We start from the raw sequence: 23397 nt of genomic DNA on the forward strand, positions 1-23397 counted from the left end.
CCCGGGAGGCGGCGCCGCAGTCCTGGCTGAGTTTAAGGCGGGTCCCGCCCCGCCCTCCGTGCGCCTCCCCAGTCCGCGCTGCAGCCCGGGCTCCCGAGCCGAGCGTCGCCGCGCAGGGCCGAGTGGAGCCGAGCAGCCGCCGCGTCGCGTCGCCGGTTTAAGCGCAGTGCGGGGCCTTGGCCGGGGGCGGCGGTAGTGAGGCCAGCGCCGCGCTCCAGCCCCCTTTTCCCTCCATGGTTTCTCTCCGCTCCCGCGAGTAACTTGGCTCCGGGGGCTCCGCTCGCCCGCACGCCCGCACGCCGCCCGGGACCACGCCGCCTCCTCCAGCCGCCTCCTTCCGACGGCCCTCGCCGCGCAGGCCGGGTCGCCTCTCCCCCCTCCGCCCCCGCCGCGGAAAGTTAAGTTTGGAGAGGGGGGACGAGGGGAACATGGACATGAAGAGGAGGATCCACCTGGAGCTGAGGAACCGGACCCCGGCAGCTGTAAGCAGAACCCCTCGGGCACCCGCGCCCCCGATGACTTGCAAGTAATGGTGGCCACCTGCGGGCCACCGGGCTCCGGCCGCGGCGCGGGGAAGGCGCTGCTCGCAGCTCGGACGGGGACAGGGAAGGCGGGCGGAAGGCGCGGAGGGGGGAGCGAGCGCGCGGGCATTAACTCTTTGGCGCCCGCGGGCCCCCGTGGCCACGGGGAGGACGGCGGGTGGAAAAGCAAACTTTGAGCCGCTCGCCTGCTCGGTCCTCTCCCGGAGGGAGCGCTTGTGCGTGTGGCCGGCGGCGAGGGCGGGCGCGGGGGTTGTGTAACGCTGGGAGCCATGTTTGCAGCCTCCCGGGATGCGCGGCCGGGCGGAGGCCGGGCCTGCCGAGGAGCCGCGCCGCCAGGCCCGCCGCGGGGCCGGGCCAGGTTCCATGCGCCCCGCGGCCCGCAGGGCCTCGCGGCCCGCGCTGAGAAGGGGGTTCGGGTCCCTGAGGGGCACGGAGCCCCCTCGGGCGCGGCCTGGCGCGGAACGGGGGAGGGGCGGGCCTGGCGGCGGAGGTGGCGCAACCGCCGCCCCTCCCGAGGCCAAGTTTGAAAAAAGGATGCGCTTCCCGCCATTTTTCAAGCCTAAAAATACAACTTTGCCCCTCCTTTGCCCGGCTCGCCTTCGCCCTCGGCCTTGCCCACGCGGGCTTCCTGGGTCGGCCGGGCACCGTCACCGCGGTGGCTTCGCCCTCCCCCGCGCCGCCGCCCGGGGCCTTGCCCGAGAGGGAGGCCGGCCCCTCGGTGTGGGCGGCCGGCGGCTCCGCGCGCCAGCCGGGGCGCGCCACAGCGCCATGTTGGCGGGCGCCGTCTTCCTCCGCCGGGTGAGCCGGCCGCCCTCGCGCTGCCTGTCGGTCCCCGGGCTGCCCCCGCCCCGCGGGCTGGGCTCCGCGCGCACTGGAAGCGCGGCGCTCGGCCACCGCCGCCGCCTCATTCCCTCGCGGGCGCCCTCCCCCTTCTTAAAAGGGCAACGGTGGCCGACGCGGGGCTGGGGCGGCCTGGGCCCCGCACGTGCTCCACGCGGCCTTTGCGGCCGACCGAGCGCAGGCCGCGGGCCCGACGCCGCCCTCGTGCGCCGCGGCGCGTCTGGGCTCGACCCCGGCCCCACGATGTCCTGTGGGACGGGCGGCCCGCGGCCTGGGCTGGCGTACGCAGGTGACTGTGGCTAACAAGTTGGGAACTTGTGGAGATGGCCTGCCTTGGTGCGCCTGGCATGCCCGAGGCTTTGTGTTCCCTGCCACAGGCCTTGAGGTCGGCACCTCCGAAGTGTGGGGCGGTCCCTGAGGACTGATTGGGTGGTGTCCCTGTTCCCCGGGGCCCTGAGCATTTCACCGGCACGTGTCCCTTCCATCCCTCAGTCAGACATTTTGTGCCCACCACGTGCTGGGAAATTGAGTTGTTGAACCATCTTCTTCCTTTAACTTGAAAAGATTAGTATTAAGCCTTGAGCTTTTCACTCTAGTCAGCCACAAAAATCAATGGAATATGAAGTAACTAAATTTAGGTAAAACACCCATTTTCATATTAAACCCTCTTGACAAAGGCTAGAGCCATGGAATTAGAAGTGAATTAGGGACTACACCTTTACAGGGTCTGCAAGCAACAAGTGGTTGACGGATAAAGCATTGGCCATTGGCCACCCTTGGGTCTCTTGAACCACTGATTTATTGCGTTGTTTAGCTTACAGTATGACGGGGCCTGAGAAACTTGTGTAAACAAGAGTATCTGCTGCCCTCCTGGGCCTCACAATGGGAGGGGGGCTTGCTACCTCCTTTTTGTACCTTGGCAGTATAGGGGGAAAGTGTCTTTTTGAGATAGCCACGAAGATTATGGGGGTTGTGAAGGGCAAGCTACTTGGAGGGAGTCAGGCCATTGGTTAATGCTTATTTAGAAAAACTTTGACCTAAACTTGAAGGATTTGAAGGGAAAATTGTCGCAAATATTTTGCCGCCCCCCCCCCTTTTTTTTTGGAGACATGGCCCTTCAAGCAGTATGTAGTCTCTGCTGACTTCTAACCTGCCATCCCCCTTCCTTCCCTCCTGAGTACTGGTACCATCACTCCTGGCAATTCGGGCGCCTTGTGTTTCACATGCAGTGTCTTAAGGCAAGAGTTCAACCAAGACGGTGCCTTTTAAATGAGCTGACCTCTCTTGAGTGTGCTGGTGCTCTGACACAGTCCTCAGGAGGCAGAGGCAGGCAGGTCTCAGTCAATATGAGACTGGCAGGGTACTGCAGGGCCTCTTTGCCTCAAAAACAGCAGAAACTCTTGGTACTTAAAACTGATAGGTTGACGCTTGGGCCCCTACAGACTTGTGGGGGTGCTGGGCAGACCTAGGTCTCCAGTTGAATGGATTGTTAAAGTTGACTGATACAGGATGCGTGTGATAATTTAAATACACAATGGTGCCTAAAACCAAGTGGGTTGTGTGTGCTATGGTGTTCCTGTTCTAAGTCTTGGGCCCATCCTGATAACATTATTTATATACTGTCTGGTGGCTGGCTCTTTTCTCCTAAGTACATAGGCCCAAGATAACAAGCTCAGGTTCATCTGCTGCACCTCTGTTACTGATGAACATGGGTGTGTTCTTTTCCTTAGGGGAGGATCTTAAACACTTAGTTCAAATTTTTTCAAAGTCCAAAGAAGCTCTTGCTGCAGTACGTTCTCACAGTGGGGGAAATGGCATAAAATGACATTGCATCAAAAAAACAAAAGTCAATACCATTTTGAAAGAGTTTTATGGGCAAGAATAGAATTTTGGGGGTACTGGAGATTGAACCAAGGGCATATGTTCTATCAGTAACCTTCTAGTCTTATCCTCTAGTAACTTTTATTTTGTGGAAAAGATCATACAGTGATGTCCCAGTGGTAGGCCTTACTCAGTATTGCATTCGGCAATTGGGTTATTCCCCAGATTGCCACCCTCCAAAGTAGGAATGAAGTGTGTATATTCGGAGATGGTCAGGGATTAGGGATTGATTAGCTCAGTGATAGAGCACTTGCCTAGTAAGCTTGAGACCCTGGGTTCAGTCCTTGGCTCCAGAGGCACCTGGGGGGATTCATTGAATGACATTAAAAAATGCTGGCACAACTTAGTAGCAGGATGTGTCTGATGTAGGTGCCCAGCTACCCATTGCACACACACTGCTGCTCTGTCATGTGCCCTTTTCACCCTGCAGCCATTGACGACAGCTAACCTTCAGGCCCACTGTCTACAGTTTTCATGCAAAGTTAGAAAAAAGTAGTTTCTTATTGGACTGCTTTTTTCTTTTTAAATACCCCTCATCCTCCAACCTTGATATGCCATGCTCCTTAGTCTGTCTCTTCACCCACTCACCAACTCCGGGGGGGGGGGGAACAGACCTCCTTAGCTGTTTTCTTTTTGTTGTTGTCTTGTGGCCCCCACCCCAACTTTTGATATCTGTTTAGTGTGATATATTTCTGAGCGCTATGGGATATTCTAATTGGTTGCATAGCAACTAATTGGGGTTGCTTTCTCTTGTATAATAATACATCTTTAAAGAAAAGTAGATGGAGACAAGCAAAAAAAAAGGTTGATAAAGATATACAACATACACTTAACCTTATGTCTGTGCATTTTGGTGTTGAGCTACAAATTGCTTAATTTCTTATTTTTACTTGGACCATGTTATAAATGTGTACTGGCTGGTTGCCTTAAAGAAGAGTCCCAGTGACTGCCTTTATCTGTTACTTAATATTTTATATCAAATTGCTTTCCAGGTTGTTCCTTTTATCCACCCTCAGGGCACATTTTCCTGTTCTGAGGTGGAGTACCTGCTCAACTTTTCTACAACCCCAACACATTGAGGGACTGTGTCCTTATTTATCTTTGGATTTTAACTCTTTATTTGCATGTGTGCATGTGGAAGTCAGAAGACAACTTGTGGGAGTTGGTTCTCTCCTCCATGTGGGTCTCAGATAGTCCTGGCAGCAAGCGTTTCTACTACTAAGCCCTGTCCTGTATGTCTGGAAGTTACTGTGTAGACCAGCCTGTCCTTAAACTCAGATTCACCCGCTTCTGCCACTATCCCTGATTTAATTTCATTTTGTAGCTTCCCATATTCCTTTCCCCTTCTAAACTCTGGGATCAGAGGTCAGCATTACTCTTGTCTTAGTGTATTAAGCAAGCTTTCTACTGACAGAGCTCCCATTTTTGTTTATTCAAGACAGGGTTTCTTCTTGGTTGTCCTGTAACTCGCTGTGCTAACTAGAGGCCCTCGTGGCTCTGCCTCTCAAGTGCTGGGGTTAAAGTGTGTGCTATCATGACTGGCTAGCCTTGTCATTTTATTGTGGCTTTGGAGTTGAACTTATGACTCCCGGCATGCAAGCCACTCAGCTCTACCCACTTGCCCTTGAATTCTTTTTTTTTTTTTAAGAATTATGTATATGAGTACACTGTAGCTGTCTTCAGACACACCACAAGAGGGCATCAGATCCCATTACAGATGGTTGTGAAGCCATGATGTGGTTGCTGGGATTTGAACTCAGGACTGCTGGAAAGAGTGATCCATGGACTTAACCACTGAGCCATCTCTCCAGCCCCCGAATTCTTCATATCCCCCCCCCCCCCATGGGGACCGAACCTGGGCAAGCACTCTAACCCCTGAATTCTTCATTTTTGAAATTAAGAAATGTGTGTCTGGGACTGGAGAGATGGCTCAGCGGTTAAGTCCACTGACTGCTCTTCCAGACGTCCAGAGTCGAATTCCCAGCAACCACATGATGGCTCACAACCATCTGTAATGGGATCTGATGCCCTCTTGTGGTGTGTCTGAAGACAGTGACAGTGTATTTAAATACATAAAATTAATCTTTAAAAATAAATTCTTGGGGTCAGAGGACAACTGGGAGATCTTAATCTCTTCTGTGTGGGTCACTGTTTTGAGGTACTTAGTGTTAGGGCGGTTTCCTTCATAAAATAGGTTTGTTTAGTACACTGCAGAGACAAGCAGGCATGCCCGTAACAAACCACAGTTTACTTAGTACCTTTCTAATTAAGAAGATTGGAAACTAGCCTTTCATGTGTGGCAGCAGGACTGTATTTCCAGCACTAGGTAGAAGGATCACCTTATGAAGATGGTGGTGTAGTCAGGGTGGTGATGGGCTTTGGAAATCGCAAAGCCCATCTCTAGTGACACGCTTCCTCCAACAGAAGCCCACCTTTTAATGCTCAAGTAGTGGTCACTCTGTGACCAAGCATTCAAATACTGAGCCCGTAGGAGTTTTCTATACTCGAACCACAGCGACTCAGAATGATCTTATTCTGTGCCTTTCCCTTCTCCTAGGGTAAGTGTGTAACTGGGAAAGATTGCCAACCCAGACCACAGGTAAAATTGGTTATTTCCCAGTGAAGGAAGTGAAGAGAGAAAGGAATGGAACTAAGAAAGGGTTGGAGTGGAAGAGAGACCTAGTGAAAAAGTGCCAAACTTTCGGCATTGTTCATGACTAGAAAACCCAGGGCAAGAGTTAAAGGCAGCGGCAGGGGGGTCTCTGAGTTCCAGGCCGCTGGGCTGCACGGTGAGACTGTATCTAGCTGAGGGTGTCCCTGGACCGGATCTGCTGCCTTCACACGCACATTATTAGCATTGCAAGCCTGAGGCACTGTGCTGTTTGTTTTTGTTTAGTTCTTAAATATTTACTTTATTCACATTTGGGGAAAAAAAGCAAGTTCTGCTGGAGAAGGACCAATGAGGAGAGGGAATTTGGTCCATGTTTGACCAGGTTACCTTGCTGTGCCTTGGACTTCAGAGCCCTCTAGTTTGCATCCACAGAGGAACAGGTTGGGACCACCTTTCCCTTTATTTTTATTTGTGTGTCTGCATGCCTGCCACACATGTATTAGGTGCCTGCAGAGGCCAAAAGAGGATGTCAGATCCCTGGAGCTGGAGTTACAGGCAGTTGTAAGCTACCCGACCTGGGCTGAACTCCGAGGAGCAGCAAGTGCTTTCAACTCTGAGCCATCTCTCCAGCGTGTATTTTTTGGTTCTTCAAGACTGTCTTATGAACTCAGGGCTTACCTAGAACTTCTGTGCCATGAAGGCTGATCTCAAACTCCTGCCTACCCTGCACCTTGTCACCTCTACCTGTGTTCTAAGATTACTGACGTGTACTACTGCCATGCCTTAATGCCTCAGCTTCCTGAGAAACTGGCCTGACCACCACCAGCTCAGACTCTGTCAAGGACGTTACAGACTTGAAGGTGGCTAGCCAGTGACACTTAAGACCTTCTCTGAGTGCAGCCTTACGGCTTGCCCTGATGTGGCAACTCCAACTGACTCATCTGGGCATTTCTGGAAGTCAGACCTGTCTTTTCTTAGCCATACTACCTACTCCTGCTTAAAATCAAAAGTCTTAGGGTTTTATTGCTAGGAGGAGACACCATGACCACAGCAACTCTATGAAGAAAAAATTTAAAAGGGTCTGGCTTTCAATATAGAGGTTTAGTCTGTTGATATTCATGGCTAGAAACGTGGTGGCATGCAGGCAGACTTGGTGCTGGAGAAGGAGCTGAGGGTTGATTCCTAGGTAGCAGGTAGTGATTATTGAGCATCTGAGCCCTCCCACCTCTTCCCTCCCTCACCCCCAATGACACCATTTTTGAACAAGGCTACATCTACTCTAACAAGGCTTCTCCTAATGAATAGTGCTACTCCCTTGGGTCAAGCGTTCAAAGATGTGAGTTTATGAGAGGCAGTCCTATTCAAACTACCACAGTGAATGTTTCCTGAGCTGCTTGTCCTTTATTTTGGAACATAGCCCACACAGGTGCATCATGGGAGGTGGGGCAGGGCAGGGTGGGGTGCACTTTCACCAAGAAGTTCAGTGTCACTCCTGCCCACTTCAGTTTTGTTCTAAAGTTTAAAAAGTTAATATGTGTGTGATGTGCAAGGGTCATGCAAGTGCCACAGTGTACATGTGGGAGTCAGGCCCATTGTGTAGTCAATTTTCTGCTATATTTTTATATGAGCGATGGGGAGTTGAGCTCACAGCACAGTAGTGCTTTCCCACGGAACAGTCCTTTTTTTTTTTTTTTTAAGATTTATTTATTATATATGAGTACACTGTAGCTGTCTTCAGATACACCAGAAGATGGCATCGGATCTCCTTACAGATGGTTGTGAGCCACCATGTGGTTGCTGGGAATTGAACTCAGGACCTCTGGAAGAGCAGTCGGGTGCTCTTAACTGCTGAGCCATCTCTCCAGCCCCCCCCCCCCCCCACGGAACAGTTTTAATATGTTGTCTTTGCTATGGCAGAAAGGCTTGTTGAAGTCCTGTTCTACCTCCCAAGTGAGACATCACATGCTTGGCTGTGTTCAGGTCGTCTTATTTTATTTTTATATATTTTTTGAGGTTTACTTTGTAGTTGAGGTTGACCTGGAACTGACTGCACTCACCTGACCAGCTCACACTCCCTTCAGCTTTCAGTCCTCTGCCTCAGCCTCCCAAGTGCTGGGATCACAGATGTCTTGTCACCATGCCCACCTTAGTTTATGAGCCAGCTTTCCTGGGGTTTAAAATGAAGTCTTCAGTTCCACCACTTGGGAGGCAGAGGCAGGAAGGTCTCTTGAGTTCCAGGATAGCCCGGCCTACACAGAGAAACCCTACCCTGTCTTGGGGAGGGTGTTTTTAGCTTTGGGCACCTTGCCTGTCTTTTTCTTAATTGCCCTGAGTTCAATCCTTGATGCTTTTTCTAGGAATACCAGGTTCCTGCCACTTATTCTTCCTTGATGACTCATGAGTACAGGCCTGAATCCAGACCACCATTGAGATTCTGAGTGTGTCTCCAGCTATAGCATTCATTGTTTCTCCTCAAAGTGCTGTTCTTTATTTCCTCGTAGGTTCGCATTTCCTTAAACCAGAACCTAAGTCCTCTCTCAATGTCCCTGTCCAACACCAGACTCAGGCCTGCATGTGGTCAACCACTTTGGGCCCTTTCCCCAGTCTCCTTTATAATCTCCATTTTGCTATTTGCCTTAGCAAATGTATTTTAGCCCGTATTTGAATGTCCTGTGGTGCTTGCCATGATAGGGTTTCTTTGTACAGCAGCAATGTTGGCTTTACATTTAGAATGCGCCTAAGTCTGCTCAGTGATAGAGCTGCCATAATATTTTGTTCCCCCTCAACCCCCTAGGGAAGTTTCTTATCATCCCACACAGTAGTTAAACTGGACAGAATCTTAGCAATTAAAAGAAGGATCAAGGAGAAAATTTTCATCCCATTTGGGAGGCAGTGTGGCATAATCTTTAATTCCTCCCCACTTGTTTTGGACATATTAGTGTCATATCTTAGGACATTTTAATTTTATTATTATACGAGAATGAAAATCGTCTTAGCTCGGCACAGTTCAGTACCAGCACTCACAAGGCAGAGGCAGTCGGGTCTCTGAGTCAGAGAAGACAGATGTCAACATCTCAAAGTCTAGGTCAGCTAGAGCTACATAGTCAGACCCTCTTTAAAACAAAACAGAAAAGATCTGAAACTGGAGAGTGTGCAGGTGTAAAAATCCTTACTAGGATTTATTTGTGACTTTTTCGTTTGAAAATGGCAAGGAAAAGCCAGGCATGGTGGTTGGTGTATGCTGTTAACCCCAGCACTTACGAGGCAGAGAAAGACAGGGGAAGTCTATGAGTTTGGGGGCAGCCTGGTTCACATTGTAGAGAGTGGCGGTAAGATCGATTATCCTGCTTCAAGCAGCAGGATCCTTGATCAAGTGCTCAAGTGCCTTGGTGACTTTTGTGGCAGAAGCAAAGTGTTCATCTCCCTATGGCCATGCCCTTCGTGGACTTGGAGAGAGAGAGAAAGCCTGAAAGGGTTTCTTCGCTCTGCACTTGAACTTAAGACGAAGCCCTTTCCAGACCCAGCCATGGAAAGGACAGGGACACAGGTTCACTTACGTTCTGAGAGCTGTTGTGCCTCTTGGTAGGATATAGAGTATGTGCACGCACCATCACCACCCACACACCCGTGTGTGTGTGTGTGTGTGTGTGTGTGTGTGTGTGTGTGTGTGTGTGTGTGTGTGTGTGTGTGTGTGTTATGAACTAGCAGTTGTCTTTGGGTCTTAGTACTATGCTGCTACAAAGCTAATCCTGCTTGCTTTATTTGTAGCTGATCCTACTCGTACATGAATGCTATTTTGAATTTGGAAGTTTCGCAGGATTGTATTTAGAGTTGTTTGCTTTTGTTGTTTCCTGTTACAGTTTTTAAAGCTTATTCCTGTTTTTGTTTATACCCACAGGTTCAAGAACTTGTCTTGGACAATTGCAAAGCAAATGATGGAAAAATCGAGGGGTTAACAGATGAATTTGTGAACTTAGAGTTCCTCAGTTTAATAAATGTAGGCTTGTTTTCAGTTTCAGACCTCCCGAAGCTACCTAAGTTGAAAAAGGTAAGTGTTTCTTTAATTTTTTAAGGGAATCACTTGAGAGGTATAAGTGTCTGGTTTTGTCTGGTGTAAGCACAATGTGTGTTAGTGCTCTGTGGCAGAAACTGAGATTTTCATCTTCATCACTAGCGGTTGTCAGGCCTGACCTGCAGTGTTGCAGCAGTGCTTTGGAAATAGTGCCTTCTGGGGAGGGGTAGTTAGTTGCTTTTCTCAATAATTGTTAATTGTCAGAAGCTCTCAGACACGTTTGTACTCAGGCTCTGGTTCAGGAGACACACAGCCTCTTACTTTTCAGTGCTTTATAGTTTGTATGCTGATGAAAAGGAAAGTGAAGACTAACTGTGTGAGTGGGGTATGTGTGGGGTGCCCTCTGAAGACATCGGATATGGGGGTGAAGTTGCGTGCAGTTTACAACTGCCCCCATGGGTAGTGAAGGTGGAACCTGTCTTGTGCAAACACAGCAAGTGCTCTTGACTGCTGGACCATCTTTAACACTATCGTGTAATTCCTTTTTATTAAGATGTATTTATTCGTTTGTTTATTTATTTATTATATATAAGTACACTGTAGCTGTATTCACCCCCACAGAAGAGGGCATCAGATCCCATTACAAATGGTTGTGAGCCACCATGTGGTTGCTGGGAATTGAACTCAGGACCTCTGGAAGAGCAGTCAGTGCTCTTAACCGCTGAGCCATCTCTCCAGCCCTACCTGTCTTGTAATTCTTTTTTTACATTTTCTGCCCCCCCCTCCCCGCCCCCAGCTGGGGACCGAACCCAGGGCCTTGTACTTGCTAGGCAAGCGCTCTACCACTGAGCTAAATCCCCAACCCTTGTAATTCTTAATAATTAGTTTGAAATGTGTTGTGATTAACTAGACAGTGCTGCTACAGGCCAGGTCTGGTGGTATCTTCACCAGCTCTTAGGCAGGTAAAGGGCTGTGGGGTTCACTAGACAGCTACTGCCTCCTGTGTCTGTGTGTCCCCCAACCACCACCCCCTCCAAAAAACCCACAAAAACAAACCTATATCTCTCTCTGGTCTTAACCCATTGTTGATAGTTAACCTTCCCTGAAGCCACCCTGTTTTGCCCTCTAGTTACTCCCAGAAAGGGCAGAATACTTAAGAAGGGTTTCTCTTGTCTCTCTGTATTTGTATCAAAGAGATGGGGGGAAATTTTGCTCCTGTGCCCTGAAAGGTGTAGCCATAGGCCCAGAAAGGAACAACAGTTTTCCTAAAGCCACCTACAGAACTCTGGTAGATTAAATAAGAACCCTTTGCTTGTTGAAGAACAGGAGGTGTGACTTGAAATTTCACAGTCCTTAACTCTGGGTACCAGGCACACATGGTGCACAGAAATCTGCAGACAAAACACTTAAACACATAGAAATATAAGAAGCTATATGTATGGGTCCTCAGTGACTGAAGGGGTCATCCAGGACCCATAGCATCTGTTTTGTGTAAATTTGATCTCTAGATACATCAAATCCACAGAGATTAAGCACCACAGTAGCTGTGTTGAACCTTTTTCAAATGCTCAATTCTTTGAGACAGTGTCTTACTGTGCTGGCCTGGAACACAGTCCTGCTTCAGCCTCCCAAATGCTGAGGGTGCAAACTTCCACCCAGCACCACACTGGGCTTTTTCTAAAAAATGTAAACACCGATCACTCATAGGGCTGAGGAGGTGATCACACTTAGAAGGCAGATTGAATGTTCTCACAGCTTCGAAGGACTGTGTTCTTCCTACCTCAGTACAGGCTTTAAATGTCTTTAAAGTTCTATGCTAGTAAATGCCTTACTGTCTTCCTGTAGAAAGAGGTGATATTCTAGCTACATGGTCTGAACATAGAAAGGTGGTTTCTAAAGATCACGAGATCCAGTGCTTGGATCTTTATTAATTATAGACAAGCAGGGTTTTTTGTTTGCTTTCTTTTTAAGATTTACTTGTGGGTGGAGTAAAACCACAGCATTCATGGCTGTCAAAGAACAACTTGGGATTCCATTCTCCTCCTGGAGACTGGTTGCCGGGCTTGTGGTGTGCCTTTATTTATAGAATTCTCTCATCTACCCTCCTAGGCTAGCATTCTAAAACTGTGGCCATTGCTTCTGTACCAGAGTATTTTATGGCATGCTAAAGACTATTCATGGAGCCAATGCTGTTTCTTTGGTTTCTGTATTTGGTGTTTTCTTAGCTTTTTAGGGTTTTTGACTTGTGTGTTGGGAATTGAATTAACAGGTTGGGGTGAATCCTAGACAAGCACTCTACCACTGAACCACATTCCCAGCTCTTTGTACCCTTTTTAAACTTTGAGACACGGTCTCTCTAAGTTGTACAGGGTGGCCTGCTACCTTAGCCTCTTGGATTGTGGTATGTTCCAAGCCTCTGTCACCATGCCAGCCATGTGAAGTTCCCACTTTCAGCACACTGGCATGTATGTAGTGTAGTGGGAGTGCCAGGGCTCTTTAAGTGTATGCAGTCAACACAGGCTCACCACAAGGCTTTGGTCATGGACCTGTCAGCCTGTAAATTGATAGGACAATCCTACAACCAGTTTGTTGTAAGAGCAAATGGGGTAAATGGGGCTCTGGAAATGACAGGCACTCAAGCTCTTCCTGATGCTGGCACAGGTATAACATATTGGAGCCGCCTGTGTGGTCTACGGGTAGGTTGTTTAATATACATATATTGGGGGTAGGGTCTTGGAGGCCTAAAGAGGATGACACTCGATCCTCCAGATGGTAAGCAATTCAACACGGGTGCTAGGAACTGTCTTCTGGAAGAACCTGATGTAGACCACTGAGTCCCATGACCTGAGTGTTCAGCTGTAAAAAGGAAGAGCTTTACCAACATAGTCTCCACTTGTGCTCTGAGACACTGGTAATTTTTGATGAGGGTTCACACTGTGAGCAGACCATTGCATGTGTGGCCGTCAGCTGAGAAACTAACATAGATTACTGTGAAAGCTATTGACAGTTTACAGAAGCAGCAACCTCTGGAGAGCACGGCTTACAGACTCTTGGGGCCTTGCACAAGGGATCTGATGCCCCCTTCTGGCCCCCACAGGCACTGCATGCACATGGTGCGTGTACACTCGGCACACATAACAAAAAAGTCCCATCTTCTGCATATATGCTTCACTCGTCCCAAATGTTTCTGGAATATATAAACTACTTAATTTGGATTTAATCAAATAAATAATTTTATAACATAATAAAAACAGGGCTTTTGGGAGAGGGGTCTATACGTGCTGCATGTATAGAAATCAGAACAACCTAGGAAAGTCTCCGGACTCCACCAAGTGGGCCCCAGGTTGACCTTGATCCGTCAGCCTTGGTAGCAAGTGTCTAGCTGAGGACCAGTTCACTCACCAGCTCTTGTAGAACTTTGCTGCCACTGTTTGTTTTTGTTAGAAGGATTTGCTTTTTACTTCAATTCAGTAGTAAGTGATTGTCTGTTTGTCCATGTTTCTGTTAGCTTGAGCTCAGTGAAAATAGAATCTTCGGAGGTCTCGACAGACTAGCAGAAGAACTTCCAAGCCTCACACATCTGAACCTAAGTGGAAATAACCTGAAAGATATCAGCACCTTGGAGCCGTTGGTGAGTGGTGGGGAGTTCAGAGTGGGTTGCTGTCATCTCATTGTCATATTCCAGTGGGAGAAATGATTGAGAATAGTTAGCTGGAAAAGGGCTGGCCTTCTGCTCTGCATGGAGTGGCTTTTAAATCTTGATGTATTCCTGGGCTTTGCTCTCTTGACTGAAACTGTTGGTGTCGTGCATGGAGAATTTTAGACATACGCTTATCTTAGCTCTAAGCATGTCTGCTAATTTTTTTCTCCTAGACTGGATAGGCTATTCTGTACTGCAACAGAACAGTGTGTCTTGGGTTACATTTCAAAGCTGTAGATAGGACAGTTTGGGGCACAAGGGTCTTGTGGTTGGTGATCTTAGACTTCCCTTCATCACTGTGTTGGATAGAAGAAGCACCTTCCTCAGCCTTACTGTAGTTATATAAATAAAGAGACCAAGTTTTAAGTGCCTTTTGGGTTGTAAGCATGGGATATGGCCTTAAGCAAACTGAATAGACAGGACTTTATTCTTTACCTTACTAAATAAAGTGCTTAGAGGACAGTCAAGAAGTAGATTGTTTTGTTTTGTAAGTTGGGAAACTTGCAATGAGAGCTCAGCAGTGTGGAGGTTCTGGAGGCAGGGTTAATGCAGGAGATAGGCAGCCCCACAGGCAGGACTTGTGTGTTATGTTAGATAGCTGGTGTTGTAGAATATGAAAACAAAGGGCTTTACTTCCCTGGAAGAATGCTCTGTTGGGGCTGTGGGTTTGGCTTAGTTGGCAGAATGCTTGCTCAGAATGCATGGAGTCCTGGGTTCCATAAATCACACATTGGCACATGCCTATAATCTCTGGAGGATCAAAAGTTCAAGGTCCTCCACCACAGGTAGCAAGTTTGAGACTAGCCTTGGCCTAGATTATACAAACCCCATCAAGCAAAACAACAAGCCAAACCCCTGCTCTGTTGATGCCCAGGAGGAAGACAGACTTTGGTTTCTTTCAGTGACGATGTTCTGGTAGTTTAATTAAAGTGGTTTCCCCGTCCCCTTCTGCAATTGAAAATGTTGAAGCAGTTATAATCTTGCTGGGCTCCTTATGTATATATGTATCTTTGTGTTTGAGCCTCCATTTGTTGTAGACATTGAACTGTTTCTTTGTTCTGCAGATCTTTTCTGCTATACATGGCCACATGCTCAGTCTCCCTCAGTGTGTGTAGAGCAGCCTGTTTGCAAGTTAAAGACGTATGCACTGCAACCTGCTATATCCAGGGACATTTACTATTTCTTCATTGCAGGCTTGTACCCCTTTAAATAGAGAATGGCTCTAATTTAGAGAGGAAACTGAGTTTGAAGAACTTAAATAATTGTTTGAAATTAATATCAGAATCAAGTTTAAATTCACTTAATTTTCTGTTGCCTTTGAGACGTGAAAATTGACTCCATACCTAATTTCAGTAAAATGGAATTCCCATAGGAATATTTAGACTCACACTCTCCCTGGTCTGTGCCAGGCCGCCTTATTGCTTGGTGGAAGTTACCTTAATTCTGGGCTAGTCCGAGCTGAAGGGTAGCAAGCATCCCCTACACCGGTGTTCATGTGTGTTGGTGGGTGTGTTAAGCAGAAGCAGACAGAGGCTCTCCTTCCTGGATTCTCCTGGAGCCAGAACCTTCTGGGACTGCAGTGTTCTAGCACTGAAGTGAGCACAGGTGGATACTGTGCTCGATTAGTCTCGAGGAGGAGGAAGAGGAGGAAGAGGAAGAGGAGGAGGAGGAGGAGGAGGAGGAGGAGGAGGAGGAGTTTGCTGTACTACTGTAGCAAATGTACATAGTTCCTACAGTAGCTGTTCTGTCCTACAAAGTGGATAGAAATCGTATGGTCCTTGATTTACATTGAAGAAGCTAAGGCTTGGGTGACACTGACACCGTGTGGCAGAGCTACCATGGTCGATACACACCAGGCTGCTTACAGCCTGGGCAGTGATGGTGCACAGCACATCTATAAGCTCACACTTGGGAGGCAGAGAGTCTTTTTGTGTTCAAGGTCAGCTTGGTCTACAGAGCCAGTTCTAGGACTGACAGGGCTACACAAAAAAATCCTGTCTTGAAGGAAAAAAGCAAAGTCTGAGTGAGGTTACAGACATCTGGTTCCCACTTGGAATGAAGAAACCTGTAGGAATGGCAAAGGGGGAGACTGGGCCCAGTGTGGACTTGTGAACGTTTTAGAGTGGGGAAAACACCATCTTCATCCTCATCACCACACATTGTGAACACTGCCTTGAGCCCAGTTTTACAGTCAATGCAATGATTGTGAATGCCTCTGCTTGCTACAGGGACATTAACGAGAGACAAAGAAGGCAGCAGTTCAAACTTCCTGGGACACCTTTTTTAAGAGACCTGGGCCATCCAAACCATCCCCCAAAGCCCTTCTAAATTCTAAGAAGGCAAGCAAAATTATTGTTAATAAAATGTTGAATGTTTATTATGGCTAGCCTATTAGCTTAGGTCAAGCTTCCAGCATGGTTAAGTTTGTAGCAGTGTTTGCGCATTACATCGGGATCCTGTATTCTGTATTCTGAGCCTGTTGGCCTGTAAGTTCAATTTTACTGCTTAAAAACAATCACTGAGTACTGTAGTCATGTGGGGTTTGTTGTGAACTTGCTTTTAGTTTCCTACCATACTCTTTGGCATATTCAAATTATCTGGTAATGGTGCTTTGTCAAGAAGTAAGCAAACATCTAAAATTTCCGCAGCTCAGAAACTGGACAGCTTCAATGGCCCAGTACAGAAGATTAAGTAATGCCCCAGTTCATTAAGTAAATAGTTTTTAGTCAGTCCAGGGATGGTGGTATACGCTGTCCTGCCAGCTTTCTGAAGGGCCAGAGCAAGAGAACTGAGTCAAAGGGCAGCACACAAAGGCTACATGGTGAGATAGGCACTTCAGGATGAGGTGGAGGAGGGGGGAGCACATTAGAATAATAGGAAGCTGCGTGTCTTACTGGGTACTAGATCTCCAGACGGGCTCAGGGGAGGCTCACCAGTTCCCGGCTACATAGGTAGCAAAGAAGAGAACTGACTCCAGACAGAAAACTAGTAAATAACCTGTGCTGATTATTTGGGGTGATATTACAGAATTTCTTTCCTCTCTGCAAGAAATCATACCTGGGTTTCTAAGGTCAGGGCCTGCCCAGTAGGAAACCTAATCTGAAAGTTGCCTGTTAAAAAGTCAGTCACCCCTAGAACCGGCAGGGCTGGACCTGGCCTGTCTGCCTGCCTTGAGACATTAGGGACCTGGTCGTTGGAAGCACATTATTTGATGGACAGACTCGTTTAGGATTTTGCATTGTATGTTTGAGTGGGTATGATATCTGCCTGTAATCCTGCTGAGCCCTGGTTCTTCGGTCCACTCTGAGAATAAAACTTCTGTGAACCTTTTCCTGATCAAGGGATGAAGATCCTTGTGTAAGGGCCCTTTCCCTCAAGGGTCAGCTAATAAAAACATGGCTTTGTGGGCCCTACTCTGTGTCACAGCTGCAGTCAGTACAGTCTAAAAGGAGCTGTGTGTGATAGATGGGCAGATGGATGTTGTGTGGCACTAAAACTTTGTTTTAGTTGGGCATGGTGGCATGTGTCTTTACTCCTAGGGCTTGAGAGGCAGGGGCAAAGGCAGGAGGAGGATCTCAGGGAGTATTAAATAAAAATCCCCAAATTTTTAGTTTATAAAAATAGCTAATGAGCCAGTTAGGCAGTGCACTGGTTGCTGTCACATCTGCAGTTTTAAAGCCAACTTTCAAAGAGAATCACAGAGGCACCTTTGGTCCCAGAAGCAAGGTTTTGTTGCTTGCTTATTTCACTGGCTCATGTGAATGTGGCCATGACTTTGCAAATGAAGTGTTACTGTTGGGTTTGTTAGAAATGGTTTCATCTAGAGCTTTGGAGTGAGGGGTCTCATGTAGCTGACCATGACCTGATCATGTAGCCTCCTGCATACTGAGGCCTGCACTGCCACTGATGGTGATATGATGTTGGGAATCTGATCCATGGCTCTGTGCAAGCACTCTACTAATAAGATACATCCCTGACCCCATATTGATGAGAGAGTACCAAACTTTATCTTGATTGGGGGTGGGGGCTATTAGGTGTGGGATGTCTGCACTCTGGGCTCTCCATGCTATTCTAGAAGATAGCAGGATGTGTATATAACAGGATCTTTATATTCCCTCTAGAGAAGTCTGGTAATGGTAACCTCTTCTAGAGAGCTTAAAGACAGGAGTGTGGAGTTTGTCTGTTCCTGAAATCTAAGCTCTTGTATTTACCCTTCTGCCCACATCAGCGTGCCAGGTCTCATTTACCTTCATGGGCGGGCTCTGTGTACACCTAAGCTAGGTCACATTTACACTCCTAATGCTACCAGAAAAGACAGTTCTTGAGGGGAAGCCAGAACAAGAGGGGAAAGTTGGCTGTTAAGAAGGCAACCCAGAATTTTACAAGGTTTTCCTATGTACAGGGACGGCTAGATAGCAGCTAATCAGTGGGAAGCCTAGAGTTTTGCCTCTTGAAAATGGTTTGGTGACATGTTCCTTTTATTTAGGAATTGTGTTTTTTGGTTCTTCACTTTAGAAAAGGTTGGATTGTCTGAAAAGCCTGGATCTGTTTGGCTGTGAAGTCACTAACCGGAGTGATTACCGAGAGACCGTCTTCAGGCTGCTGCCCCAGCTGTCCTATCTGGATGGCTATGACCGAGAGGACCAGGAAGCACCTGACTCAGATGTGGAGGTGGATAGTGTAGAGGAAGCCCCCGACTCAGACGGGGAAGTGGATGGTGTGGACAAAGAGGAAGAGGATGAAGGTGGGTAGACCGGGCATCTTGTGACCTGACTCTTGCTCTTCCAGTCCTTACAAACTGTCATTTTAGAATGCTCAGAAATGAAATGGTTTTATTAGCAAGTGGGTTTTGTATATCTATTTGGTCAATGGCTACTTCACACAAGCCACTAGAATCATTATTTCTTTGTCTACCTGGCTCTGCCTACTATCCTTCTGAGCTCAGTGCCTGACCTACAAACTTCAGGATACATTCTTAGATTGTGGCCTTTGTTTTAAATTTATAAAAGTATGATCTCAAGTATAACATGGAATTCATGGGGAAAATGTTTTTTAGGTGTGTGTGGCGGCACACGAGTTCACAAATTGGGGGTCTGCTCTTATTAATCGTAGTTTTTCACATGCTTAGGTGTCTATATTTTTGAGTGAGACTGGGTAAAGTCTTTGAAATTGAAAGCTAATCTTTTTTGTTTTGTTTGTTTTGGTTTTTGAGACAAGGTTTCTCTGTGTAGCCCTGTCTGTCCTGGAACTCACTCTGTATGTAGACCAGGCTGACCTCAAAGCCAGAATCCCACCGCCCAGCTTCCATACCTTTAATCTTAGCACTTTCTAGAACATACAAGATTGCAATAGCCAAGAAAGTGAAGGAAGAACACTGTTGGATGTTATCTTGCTTAGGATTTTACTGATGTGAGGAGACAGCATGACCATGGCAACTTTTAAAAAGGAGAGCATTCATTGGGGCTGGCTTACAGTTAAAAGGTTCAGTCCATTAGTGTGGTGGAAAACATGCTGGCATGCAGGAGACATGGTGCTGAGAGAGAAAACCAGTAAGCCTGGCTTGAGCTTCTCAGCACCTGTTCCTGGTGACACACTTCCTCCTTCAAGGCCACACCCTCTATTAGTGCCACTTCCTATAGATCTATAGGGACCACTTTTATTCACCACAGTTTGCCATTTTTGGTTGGAGGGGCAGGAGTTAAGACAGACAGTGCCTCCGGTAGCTTACACCACCATGCCAGGCTTCCCTTTTAAAAAAGTGTTGGAACTTTCAGGCGTGGCAGAAGTAGAAAGCCTCCTGTGTGAACTTGAGACTAATTTTTATCCTTAAGAAGGGGATATATATAGTCTTTGAAGCTTCTTGACTTTAGGGTGGATATTCTCTTGGAATTAATTAAGGACTGGTAGAAAAAGATCAGCTGTAAGTCTGTCCTGATATCTGTGGAGACAACCAGCTTGTTGTAGGTTGACTTTGGATACTCTCACATTTGCAGGTAGGAAGGACCCTATGGGTCGTCAGGGTCACCTGTTCTTCCCTCTCCCTTCTTCCGTGTTTTAGGGTCTTTCTCTATTACCTTGGCTGTGCTAGAACTCACTCTGTGGAATCGCTTGAACTCACTGAGATTGCCTGCCTCTGCGTTTCCTAGTGCTAGGTTTAGTAATGCTCATCCTTAGTAGTTTCTCTTTTGGACTGTTTTTAGAAGGAGAGGATGAAGAGGAAGAGGAGGATGAGGATGGTGAGGAGGAAGAAGATGAAGATGAAGAGGATGAAGATGAAGACGAGGATGTAGAAGGAGAAGATGATGAAGATGAAGTCAGCGGGGAGGTGAATACACTTTTCTTCCCTGTTGGTGTAAAGGCAAAAATGGGCAGGCAAAGGCACCGTTTATCTTGAAATAAGGGATATGCTTACTGAGCGCTACCTGGATTCCTCACTAATCTGAGTTACCTTTCACATTGCCAAAGAAGGGCGTGTGTGTTCAAAGTACTGAGACGTGCTGAGTTGTGGTTCACACACAGGTAAATATACTCCTACCTCGAGAGAGCAGCTGAGTTTCGTGTAAGAAAGAGTATATGCCTAAAAGCAGGGAAGAGTACCACCTCAAGACGTGCCTGGGCTACACTAGACTGGTTACATCCACACCCTACATAATAAACTATGACTACAACAAGAAATTTGTCCAAACCAATCCGGAAATATAAAACAGTAAAAACATGTTGAATTTTCCTTTTTTTTTTTTTTTTTTTAAAGCCAGAGCCTTGCAAGTATTCTGTTCTTGGGCTGCCTGTTCCATTAAAGATTTATTTTTATTTTGTCTGTGTGTACATATGTGCTTGCATTTATACACACACGTACACACCACATCCATGTTTGGTGAAGTCAGAAGAGCGCATTGGCTTCCCAGGGACTGGAGTTAGAGGTGGTTGTGAGCCAACAGGTGCTGCAGTGAATCAGACCGGCCTCTTCTGGAAGAACGTCTGTTGCAAGGCTCTTGACTGAGGAGCCCTCTGGCTGGCTGCTCGCTCTTTCTTGGCTGCTCGCTCTTTCTTTCTTTCTTCCTTTCTCTCTCTCTCTCTCTCTCTCTCTCTCTCTCTCTCTCTCTCTCTCCCCTTCCTTCCTTCCCTCCCTCCCTCCCTCCCTCTTCCTTCTTTCCTTCCTTCCTTCCTTCCTTTCTTTCTTTCTTTCTTTCTTTCTTTCTTTCTTTCTTTCTTTCTTTCTTTCTTTCTTTCTTTCTTTCCTAAACTCATTAAAAAAGTTCAACCAGCATTTCTGTGCAGGAAAAGGAAAGTATGTAAGATAACAGCTTTCTCCGTAGTGTTTTGATATAACGATTTGGAAGTATTTTCCTCTTTGTGTTTTTATTTATTTATTTATTTATTTATTTATTTATTATTTTCCTCTTTGTGTTTTTATTTATTTATTTATTTGGTTCTTTTTTTTGGAGCTGGGGACCGAACCCAGGGCCTTGCGCTTGCTAGGCAAGCGCTCTACCACTGAGCTAAATCCCCAACCCCGTGTTTTTATTTTTTTATAAGGAATTGGTGATTTGGAGCTTATGTGACCCAGGCTAGCCTTAAGACACTGATCCTCCTGTCCTCCATACCCAGTTGCTAGAATGACAGTTGTGAGACAGGACCTGTGGTTTTATTTGTATGGGTGTGGTCACACCCGTGACGCAGCCTGCATGGAAACATAGGAGGGCAACTTTGTTAAGTCTCTTGATTCGCCCCTTTCATCTCGGCTTCCGGCATCCATCTGAGGTTGCCAGGTTGGAAGCCTGTCTTTACTGGTTGAGTCTTGCCAGCTCATGTGCTTTAGCAGAACCTAATAATGTTAAGCTATTCTCTGGTTTAGGAAGAAGAGTTTGGACATGATGGAGAAGTTGATGAAGATGAAGAAGATGAGGATGAAGATGAGGATGAAGGTGGGTGTGATGCAGGTTCCTTTCCGTTTAGAGCTAGATGAAAGTGCAATGGAGGCAGATTGTGGTTTGCTTTGGTTCTGGTTTTTTGAGGTCAGACCTTACTGTGTTGCTGGGCTTGTCTCAAGCTCAGTGTCCCTGCCTTCCCTTCCCGAGTTCTGAGATTTGTGGCTGTCAGACCCGGGCGCACTGAGCGTATGAAGTGCCCTTGGCCACGCTGTTGTTCTGGGTTCTGATGGTCCAGCTCTGACTGCAGCAGGCATAGAACACCAGGCCATGCAGAAACCTCTACTGGGAGCAGTGTGACAGTGCCCATGTCTCATGCTTTATAAGCCTCGTGGTGGTATCAGAATAACTTCCTGTGCCATTCCTGTCGCCTGTCTTTAAAAGTAAGGAAATAGGATTCGTGGCATTTTTAAGTGGTTTGCCTAAGGGTTTACTTGTGAAGGGTGTGGCTTAGAAACAGGCTGGGTAAGCAGAGTTGTCGCTGTGTAGTAAACGCCTCAGTTCATTAGCTGGACTAGGTAAGGTGCTGCTGCCATGCCTTTTGCCTGTCTGGCCTCGGTGACCTATTTATTTGGTAACGCGTACATTGTTGATATCTGTGATAGCCACCAGGTAGTTGCTGCCTCGTTAGCGGTGTTTAAGCAGAGTCCTTTCCCTGCTCACAGCCAGGTATTTTTGTGTGTGTGTGTGTGTGTCTCCTCCTCTCCTCCCCCCCCCCCCCCCCCCACTGCAGAGGAGGAAGAAAGTGGGAAAGGTGAAAAGAGAAAGAGAGAAACAGATGACGAAGGAGAAGATGACTAAGCCCCGGGACAGCCTGCAGGACACAGAACTGTTGAGTATGGTTGGACTGCTCATGGATTTGGTAGCTGTTTTAAAAAGGTAGCTGTGATACAAGCCCCAGGACACCCCCACCCAAAGAGCCAAAGAATAGTTCCCGCGACATTCCGCCTTCCTCCGTTTAGCCCCTTGGTAATCCACCACCAAGCCTGGGGACTTCGCCCCAACAAAATTGTAAGCGTTGTTAGGTTTTCGTGTAAGACTCTTGCTGTATCGTGACAGCTGTGATTGGTGAGTTGACCGTCCTGGCTGCCAGTTACACTGCGATTGTAACAACATTTTTACTTTCTGTACAACAAGGAAAAGCTTTGTAAATAAAATCTTAACATTTTGGGTCTGTTTTCTCATGCTTTTCTTTTTTCTTTTCTTTTTTTTTTTTTTAAAGACATTAGGACATTTTGTGTGATAACTGCCAAAACCGTATTTTCTAAGACTAAGCAAAATAAATGCATTACTCTTTGGTAAAGCCTAGTTGTGCGCTCACATTTCTAACTAAGGCTGTTTACCAGCTTGCGCTGTGTCTGCGGTGCAGAGGTTGGGGAAGGGGGGTGTCTTTGGTATATTAGTGATGAGGAAAGGCAGAATCTTTGACCATCACTATTCAAATCCTCACTGTTAGCAACTAGGAGAGGAAGTGAGCTTCTTCTTAAAAATGGTTTGTAGTCCAAAATAGTGGCAGAATACCTGCCTAGCATGAATAAGGCTGTGGGTTGGTTAGAGCTGTGGGTTAATAAGTGGGTTAGTGCTCCAGCATTAGAAAAAATAATGGCAGCAGTTCAATGATCTGGAGCCTTTGCAAATCAGTCCATGTGTCAAGGGGAAAGACCTTAACCATATGTTGACTTCTGAGTCCCCTGAGTCTAAGATCAAAGGGCCAAGGCCAGATGACTTGACAAGCCTCACTCATTTTGGGTGGCCTGTGATCCCTGGACAGCAAACGCTCTAGGTAAAAACATGGACTTTACACCAAGACGGGTGGCTGACCTGAGCTCACAATTTGTTGTTAAGACAGGTGTCTGAGCAGGAATTCTGACAAAAGGCTTGCC

General features: G+C 47.1%; 1 protein-coding gene across 1 annotated transcript; it reads left to right on the plus strand.

The window, feature by feature from the left end:
- Positions 1–254: 254 nt before the first annotated feature.
- On the plus strand, positions 255–22688 carry Anp32b (acidic nuclear phosphoprotein 32 family member B). Its single transcript, NM_131911.2, has 7 exons — positions 255–482; positions 9773–9922; positions 13395–13517; positions 18102–18330; positions 19787–19911; positions 21442–21511; positions 22248–22688. Exons 1-7 carry the CDS (start codon positions 429–431, stop codon positions 22313–22315), a joined length of 819 nt encoding a protein of 272 aa, NP_571986.1. The 5' UTR covers positions 255–428; the 3' UTR covers positions 22316–22688.
- The last annotated feature ends 709 nt before the right edge of the window (positions 22689–23397 follow it).

This window comes from Rattus norvegicus, chromosome 5 (assembly GCF_036323735.1).
Source record: "Rattus norvegicus strain BN/NHsdMcwi chromosome 5, GRCr8, whole genome shotgun sequence".
Taxonomy (NCBI): domain Eukaryota; kingdom Metazoa; phylum Chordata; class Mammalia; order Rodentia; family Muridae; genus Rattus; species Rattus norvegicus.

Coding starts and splice junctions, on each gene's coding strand:
- Anp32b (NM_131911.2), top strand. CDS start 429: ATGGACATGAAGAGGAGGATCCACCTGGAGCTGAGGAACCGGACCCCG. Junction 18,331..19,786: donor CAAAGAGGAAGAGGATGAAG/GTGGGTAGACCG, acceptor GACTGTTTTTAG/AAGGAGAGGATGAAGAGGAA. Junction 21,512..22,247: donor GGATGAAGATGAGGATGAAG/GTGGGTGTGATG, acceptor CCCCCACTGCAG/AGGAGGAAGAAAGTGGGAAA.